At 54.2% G+C, this 8,603-nt stretch overlaps 1 protein-coding gene across 2 annotated transcripts; it reads left to right on the top strand.

Annotated features, from left to right (window-relative positions):
• Nucleotides 1-2,339: 2,339 nt before the first annotated feature.
• ph-d (polyhomeotic distal) lies at nucleotides 2,340-7,876 on the top strand. Of its 2 annotated transcripts, none has more exons than XM_017251088.3 (5): nucleotides 2,340-2,439; nucleotides 2,520-4,117; nucleotides 4,179-4,614; nucleotides 4,675-6,386; nucleotides 6,453-7,876. In XM_017251088.3, exons 1-5 carry the CDS (start codon nucleotides 2,405-2,407, stop codon nucleotides 7,208-7,210), a joined length of 4,539 nt encoding a protein of 1,512 aa, XP_017106577.2. In that variant the 5' UTR covers nucleotides 2,340-2,404; the 3' UTR covers nucleotides 7,211-7,876. The 2 variants fall into 2 exon arrangements, with proteins under 2 accessions (XP_017106577.2, XP_070133543.1); XM_070277442.1 differs by having other exon boundaries at nucleotides 2,397-2,443.
• The last annotated feature ends 727 nt before the right edge of the window (nucleotides 7,877-8,603 follow it).

Raw genomic sequence — 8,603 nt, 5'->3', positions numbered from 1 at the left:
AGCACCAACACGAACACATGCGCGCTTCATTTTGTTTCGCCGCGACCGTGTGAGTTGTCCGGCAGAGTTGTCGCCCCGCCGACAGGCGAGTGCTCGACGGCGCTCTCCGAACCTCCTCAGTCTGCAACTCAACTCGACGGCGTGCGGTTCTCTCCGACGGCGACTGCGACAACTACAACGACAACGACAGCGTTAACGTCAGCGTCAGCGTTTCTGCCTATCCGCGCCGTGCCGTGCATGTGCTGTGAATGAAAAACTCTCGCGCCGACGCGACGCACCATAATACACCAGAAACCGACACCCGCGGCCAGTGTCCACCTCGGATTCGGACTATTTATTTATGTTTTTTTAATCAAATGCCCAGATGTGCATGCGATTAGTGTAATGCAACTGCAATTCTTCGGTGAACATGAGAAGAAGTAGAAACGTCGGCGGCTTCGGCGCTTCGCTGCCGACGTAAGCAGCGCTATGTCGCTGGAAAGTGTATCGCTGGAGTAAAAACAAAGCCAAAGCGGAGGCGAAAGAAGAGAAGACAAGAGAAAAAAAAAAAAACACATTAATGCTGTTCGGCGTCTAGAGTTGTCGTAGCTGCGTTTTTTTTTATGTAAGATCGCGTGCACAGGTGCCTCTATCGGCCTTTAGCATGTAGAGTACTGTTAAGAAAACTAATGAGTCCCAAAACCCCCAAAAAAAAAAATAAAATAAAACAAAAAGTAAAACACATTTTCGAGACGCTGCTGTCGTTGACGCTGCCGCTGCTGCTGCTCCGCCGGCGCATGCTCCCCGCATTGTTGTTGTTGTTGTTGTTGTTGTTGTTATTTTTGTTCCCTTTTCCGTTCTCCCACCCCCGTGGCAATGCTGCTTGCAACTCAATTCGGTTGAAGGGAAAATCATATTAATGATGGCTGTGGCATTGTTGCAAGAAAGAGCCTCTGGAAGGCACTCAGCCTCTGTTGCAGACACACGACACCCGAGCTCACACACACACACACACACACATACACTCTGAAAAAGTGGTGGCAAGAAACCAGTCTTGGAGTTGCATGTTGCTGAACGTTGGCCGCCGGAGATGTCGAGGAGGATGCGTCTGGCAGGCCGTCTAGCTTGATTCCGTCCTCCCCCTCCCCTTGACACACTCTCTCTCTCCTTCTCTCTCTCTCTTGGAACAAACAAACACCACTACAACATGGGAACATGTACAATACAGTACAACAACAACAACACCCACTAGCAGCAACAGCAGCAACAACCCCATGGCTGGGAATCAACCCCCGGCGGACCGCCCACCCGCCTTTAAACCCGAACCTTACCCTCAAGCTTTTGTGCCTTTCCCTCCCCTACCCCTCCCCACCAACCCTCCTCTCCGGTTGTTGGAAAGGGATTCTGTGCGTGAAATCGAACCTGAAACCATTTGTTACTCCTGCAGGACATGGGAATAGCAACTGTTAGTATTTTTTTTTTTTTTTTGGAAGAACCAGACCCCAAGGTCTCTGAACCGTAACCCCGTGGGAGCACTCTAAAAGGAGGGAAAGGGGGAGGGGCGGGGGATTACAATTCGGCTGTCCATAAATAAAGGTCACTCCCACTCTAAAGTGCCGAGAAGGATAATTACAAAGAGGAAGAGTCCGAAAAAAGAGAGCAGCCCTCCAAAAGAGAGGTGACCCCCATAGAATAAGAGACCACTTATTGGGTCAGTGTTATGTGGGACATCCCTATTAAAAATGCATTATAAATAAAAAATGATTGTGTTTGATATTTTATTTATAAATAAATGGAAAAACGAAATTTTTATCAATTTCGGTAAATGGATAAATAAAATAAACAGAAAAATGTATACTGAGAGATGAGAGGTCACTCTCTCATATTTTATTTACTGTGTGAATGATCAGCGAAATGAGATACATTCCGTTCTGTAATGTCACTCTCTCTCACTACTCACTACCGTTTTAATTTTCAAAGTTTGTTTTCGTTTTCGCTTTCTTGGCCATCCGCCTCTGTCTTTGTCTTTCTCAATGATCTCGTATGTGTCTTGTCTCGTTTTCCCAGGAACCCACTCTCTTTGCCATTTTCTTTCTCACTTTTCTTTTACAGAGAGAGAAAAAAAAAGAGAACTTTCTTTTTATAAATACAAATTATAAAAAAATTTAAATATTTTAGTATTCTTAGTGGAAAGTTTTTAATTTTTGTTTGTTTTTAATAATTTCAATAAAGAAACCCCTGGCATATTATTTTCTCTCAGTGCATTGCATTTTTTCTGTCTTCTCCCCCCTCTCTGTTGGGGAGAGAAATTTTCGGAGGGCTGCCAACCTGTTTGCTTTTTTACTTTTTTTTTTATGTTTGTGGTTTCGGTGATAAAATATTAAAAGATACTAAAAAAAAAAAACAAAAAAAAAAAGAAAACAAGATGAAGCATGCCTCACGTACTCGGAGACGCCCCAAGTGTGTCCGTCTGTTTACTTCCCCTTATCACGCTTACTTACTTATTCGTTTCTTCTCTTTGCTCTCTTTTTCGTATCCAGAGCGGGCGCGGAGACTGAACCTGCCTCCGAACCAGAACCAGGACCAGAATCGGCAGCCGTAACAGCATCCCCACTAAAGGACACATCGAATATCCGGGAGGAACCATCCGGAGGAAGACCGCTCAAGTGCTTGGAGACCCTTGCCCAGAAAGCGGGCATCAACTTCGACGAGGACTCGAGTCCCAGCAGCCGGACATCCTCCGTTGCCGGAACACCGACCTCGAAGCGACGCCATCCCTTGCTGAGGAATATATTGAGTGCGCCAAGTACTCCCAACTCGACGCGACGCAGCCACACACTGGAGAAGTCACAGAGTCCCGCACAACAGGTGGCGACCACCGCCACGGTGCCGCTGCAGATCTCCCCGGAGCAGCTGCAGCAGTTGTACGCCAACAATCCGTATGCCATTCAGGTGAAGCAGGAGTTTCCCAGCGCGGGCGGTGGCGCCACCGGTGCAGAACTGAAACATGCCGCCAACATCCTGGACGTCCAGCAGCAGATGCAACTGCAGCAGCAGCTCTCCGATGCGGCCAGCGGGGCGGCTGGAGGAGCAGGTGGCGCGGCAGCGGGAGGCGGTGGAGCGGCCGGTGGAGCACCTAGTCCTGCCAATGCCCAGAATGCCCAGCAGCAGCAGTCCACTGCCATCAGCACCATGTCGCCCATGCAGCTGACCGCCGGCGGAGTGGGCGGGGACTGGGCCCAGGGCCGGGCTGTCCAGTTGATGCAGCCCTCCACACAGTTCCTCTACCCGCAGATGTTCGTATCCGGGAACCTGCTTCATCCGGGCAGCCTCGGGCAGCAGCCCATCCAGGTGATAACGGCGGGGAAACCATTTCAGGGCAATGCCCCCCAGATGATCGCCACCACCACCCAGAACGCCAAGCAGATGATCCAGGCGGCGGGCCAAGCTGGCTTCGCAGGAGGAGCCTACGCCTCCTGCATCCCTTCGCTCCCCTCCATCCATCCCACCTCCACCCACAACCAGTCGCCCCAGACGCTGCTCATCTCGCCCGTGAACGTCATCTCCCACTCCCCCCAGCAGCAGCAGAACCTCCTCCAGTCGATGGCCGCCGCCCAGCAGCAGCTCTCGCAGCAGCAGCAGCAGCAACAGCAACAACAACAACAGCAACAACTCACGCAGCAGCAGCAACAGCAGCAGCTGACGGCCGCCCTCGCCAAGGTGGGCGTGGACGCGCAGGGCAAGCTGGCCCAGAAGGTGGTCCAGAAGGTGACCACCACGAGTAGCACCGTGCAGGCCACAGCCGGCGGAGCAGGAGTGGGTGTGGGACAAGGAGGTGCCACCCAGGCCCAACAGGTGCAGCAGGTCCAGCAGCAGCAGCAGCAGACCACCCAGACCACGCAGCAGTGCGTCCAGGTCTCGCAGTCCACCCTCCCGGGGGTGGCCCAGTCGGTGCAGGCGGCCCAGCTCCTGAATCCCGGCCAGGCGCAGCAGATGCAGATCCCGTGGTTCTGGCAGAACGGCGCCGGACTCCAGCCCTTCGGTTCCAATCCCATCATCCTGAGGGGGCAGCCGGACGGCACGTCGGGGATGTTCATTCAGCAGCCGACGACGCAGACGCTCCAGACGCAGCAGAACCGTAAGATTGGCTTGTAATCTGAGGATTACTGAGTGGCTACTAACCACCCCTTCCCTTGCAGAGATCATCCAGTGCAATGTGACACAGACTCCGACCAAGGCGCGCACCCAGCTGGACGCACTGGCTCCGAAGCAGCAGCAGGCGGGGAACAGCAACCAGGCGCAGCAGCAGCAGCTGGCGGTGGCCACTGCCCAGTTGCAGCAGCAGCAGCAGCAGCTGACGGCCCTCCGAGCAGGGGCTCCCGTGATGCCCCACAACGGCACCCAGGTGCGTCCGGCCAGCTCCGTCTCCACCCAGACGGCCCAGAACCAGAGCCTGCTGAAGGCCAAGATGCGGACCAAGCAGACGCCGGTGCGCCCGGCCCTGCCCACCCTGAAGACGGAGAACGGGCAGGTGGCGGGTCAGAACAAGGTGGTGGGTCACCTGGCCACAGTGCAGCAGCAGCAGGCGGTGGCGGCGGCCAATCTCCAGCAGGTGGTCAACTCCGCGGGCAACAAGTAAGTGGAAGCTGAATCCCAATCCTCATCCGCATCATCTAACCCTCTAATCTCTTCCAGAATGGTGGTAATGAGCACGACGGGCACTCCCATTACGCTCCAGAATGGCCAGACCCTGCATGCCGCCACTGCGGCCGGAGTGGAGAAGCAGCAGCAGCAGCTGCAGCTCATCCAGAAGCAGCAACTGTTGCAACAGCAAATGCTGCAGCAGCAACTGGCGGCCATACAGATGCAACAGCAGCAGCAGCAGCAAGTCTCCCAGCAGCAGCAGCAGGTGGCGGCTCAGCAGCAGCAGGCTGTGGCGGTGGCGCAGCAACAGCAGCGGGACCAGCAGCAGCAGCAACAGCAGCAAGTCCAGGCGCAGCAGCAGCAGGCCCAGCAGATCCTCCAGGTGTCAACGAATGCGTTCATCACGCAGCAGCAGCAGCAGATGTTACAGCAGCAGTTGCAGCAACAGCAACTCCAGCAGCAGGCGCAGCAGCAGCAACACCAACGGGAGCAGCAGCAGCAGCAACATAACATCATACAGCAGATCGTGGTGCAGCAAACGGGAGGCGCCACTGGCCAGCAGTCGGGGCAGTCCGGGCAGCTGCAGTTGAGTAGTGTGCCCTTCTCGGTGTCCTCGACGACCACGCCCTCGGGAATAGCCACCTCCAGTGCCCTGCAGGCGGCGCTCTCCGCATCTGGGACCCTCTTCCAGACCAGCAAGTTGGCCACAGCTAGCTCCTCGCTGCCCACCAGCAGCGTCGTGACCATTTCCAACCAGAGCACCACTCCCCTGGTCACCAGCAGCACGGTGACGACTCTTCAGCAGGCACAGGCCCAGGCCCAGGCCCAGGCGCAAGCTCAGGCCCAAGCACAGGCGCAGGCTCAGGCACAGCTCCAGCAGCAGCAACAGCAGCTCCTCTCCGCCAGCATTGCGGCAGCGACTCAGCAGCAGCAGCAACAACAACAACAGCAGCAGCAGCAGCAGTCGCAGGGAACAGGCACACTCACCCAGAACACCAATCCCATCCTGGCCATGACCTCCATGATGAACGCCACGGTGGGGCACCTTTCCACAGCTCCCCCAGTGACGGTTTCGGTGACGAGTACGGCGGTGACGCCCTCCACTGGCCAGCTGGTCGCCCTGAGCAGTGCCAGCAGCGGAGCGGGCGGAGTGGGGGGCAGTCACCCAGCGACGCCCACCAAGGACACCCCCTCGAAGACTCCCACGGCCACGCTGGTTCCCATTGACTCTCCGATGACGCCCGTCGCTGGCCAGGACTCTAAATCCGGCACTCCTGCGAATGGAAGTGCCTCCGCGGAGGCGAGCAGTTCCACCGGAGAAGCTCTGCCGAACGGAGAAGCCCCCGAGGTCGGGTCCACGCCCTCCAAGTGCGCTACTCCCACCTCGAACCTCACACCCACCAGCAAGCAGAGGAGCAGCACTCCCGGCGGCAAGGAGGAGGTGAAGGTGTCCACTGCCACCAGTGGAACGACCACCACGTCCACCCCCACCACATCCACCGTCTCCAACGGCATTGGTCTGGCTCGGAGCACGGGCAGCAGCACGGTTACCACCACTAGCACCACTACCACCACCAGCTGCGCCATCACCACCACCACCACGACCAGCAGCCTCAATGGAGGCAAGGATCTGCCCAAGGCGTTGATCAAGCCGAACACGCTGACCCACGTCATCGACGGGTTCATCATCCAGGAGGCCAACGAGCCCTTCCCAGTCACCCGGCAGCGCTACGCCGACAAGGACATCCAGGACGAGCCTCCCAGTGAGTATTCCTGCTACTTGTTTCCTCTGACCGTCCACTTACCCGCTCCTCCATCTATTCCCGCAGAGAAAAAGGCCGCCATGCAGGAGGACATCAAGCCGAGCGGAATTGCCAGCGCCACGCCCCCTCCGGCGGACATCGTGGCCTGCGAGCAGTGCGGCAAGCTGGAGCACAAGACCAAGCTGAAGAAGAAGCGCTTCTGCTCGCCGGCATGTGCCCGTCAGGCGAAGAACGGAGTCGTCAGCGCCATGGAGACCAATGGACTTGGCACCGGCGGCATAGTCGCCGTGGATGCCATGGCTCTGGTGGACAAACTGGACGAGGCCATGGCGGAGGCGAAGATGCAGGCCGAGGCCCTGCAGCCGGCGCCGGTGGAGGTGCCGGTCCTGCCGCTCCCAGTGCTGATGCCACCCACTCCCATTGCCCTGGGCCTGGAGTCCTTCGTGCCAATGGACATGGCGGCACCTGTTCCTCTGGCTCCGATAGCTCCCGCCGGCGTGGTTACTCTGGCGACTCCTGCCATATCCTCGTCGATGACGAATGGCGCGCCACCCGACCGACCTCCGATTAGTAGCTGGACGGTGGACGAGGTGAGCAACTTCATCCGCGAGCTGACCGGCTGCCAGGACTACGTGGACGACTTCATCCAGCAGGAGATCGACGGACAGGCGCTGCTGCTGCTCAAGGAGAACCATCTGGTGAGCGCCATGGGCATGAAGCTGGGCCCCGCCCTCAAGATCGTGGCCAAGGTGGAGTCCATGAAGGAGGTGCCGCCTCCTCCAGCCGGCGAGGCGGGCGGCAAGGAGGCTGGAGTGACTCAATAGTGTCGGCTGATGCTATCGCCGTCGTATTCGATTACACCGCCACCGTACTCGCCGGTGGCCCTGCTCCGTTTGGCAGCTCCCTCGCCCGCGGCCACACCACCCCCCGAGTCGGAGGACAGTAGCGGTGGCAGCCACCTGTGCTTCGACCTGACCACACGCCTCTGCCACGACCTTAGGCTGGAGGAGGAGCAATAGCCGTGGATCGAGTTCATCCAGTCTAATTCGGAATCTGATTCCAAATCTTGGACAGGGGAGTGACCTTGAGAGGGGGGACTACCACTCATCATACATCATATACCATCAACAAAAATTGTACAGATATCGCTTTACTTCGCAATCTTTTATAGGCATAGCAATCCTGGCTAGGATTAGGGATCGAAAGCCTGGAATAATTCATTAATTTATTCATTCTTGGAGTCTAACTAGGTAGTAGGGTTAACCGTTAAGCTCACCATCTGATATATATATATATATATGATTATACATACTTCAAATGCAATTATTTTAAAGAAATTCTTTGTCCAGAAGGTTCTATGAATTCAATTATTATTATAATGTAATATTTAATTATACATTTTTTTTACAAAACCAATTTTTTTTTTTAAAACTGCTGAACAAAATAAAAAGTCACTGAATAGTGTTTAATTGTGAATATTAAAAAATATATATATTTGTTTTCTTTTTGGGGATTACACTCGAGGAAAATGCATAGAAAATGTTGCATGCCAAAGCATTGCATACTTTCGGGGGCACTCACACACACACACACTCACACACTCGTACAATTCATTCTTAAAAATAAGTTATGCCATTTATTTTTCCTGCCTGCTTGGTAGCTTTCAACTGGCAATAAACTTAAACAATTTTTTTATTATAAAAAAATATTGTTAAATTTATGCCAAAATGTTGAAAATTTACTTTGAAGTGTACTGGAAATACCAGGCGAACAGAACACCGGAACAGGTAATTCGGACGGTACTACTCTCACTCACTTGGTGAGCGTGGGCCGATGCATTTCACCCATCATCTGTCTCACTTTATTTTGTTTTGAAGTAACGGTTAAGCTGAATGAAAGTTACGAAGCTTACACATCAAGCCGCTCTCTCATTGGCTAGCCACCCGCCCCCACCCCCCCTTCCACTGGCTAGCCATCTCTCTTCCGATTGATGTAACGATTTCCAATTTCTATACGTCACTAGGTAGAGGACTGGCCACTTGTTGATTTTCCTGCCCGCCTGTTACTTTTCATTTTCAGCTGTTGGCGAATTTCAGACAAATTCCAGAGACGAAATGAAAGCCAATTTTAATTTTCGTCTTTTTGCTATATTAAACATGGTTTTTAAACATTAAACAATAAAAAACATTTAAAACAATAAGAAAAAAAGTTTAATTT

The sequence above is a fragment of the Drosophila bipectinata genome, chromosome XL (assembly GCF_030179905.1).
Source record: "Drosophila bipectinata strain 14024-0381.07 chromosome XL, DbipHiC1v2, whole genome shotgun sequence".
Lineage (NCBI taxonomy): Eukaryota > Metazoa > Arthropoda > Insecta > Diptera > Drosophilidae > Drosophila > Drosophila bipectinata.
The sequence above is the reverse complement of the archived record's forward strand: the minus strand, read 5'-3'. Positions and strand labels throughout refer to the sequence as shown.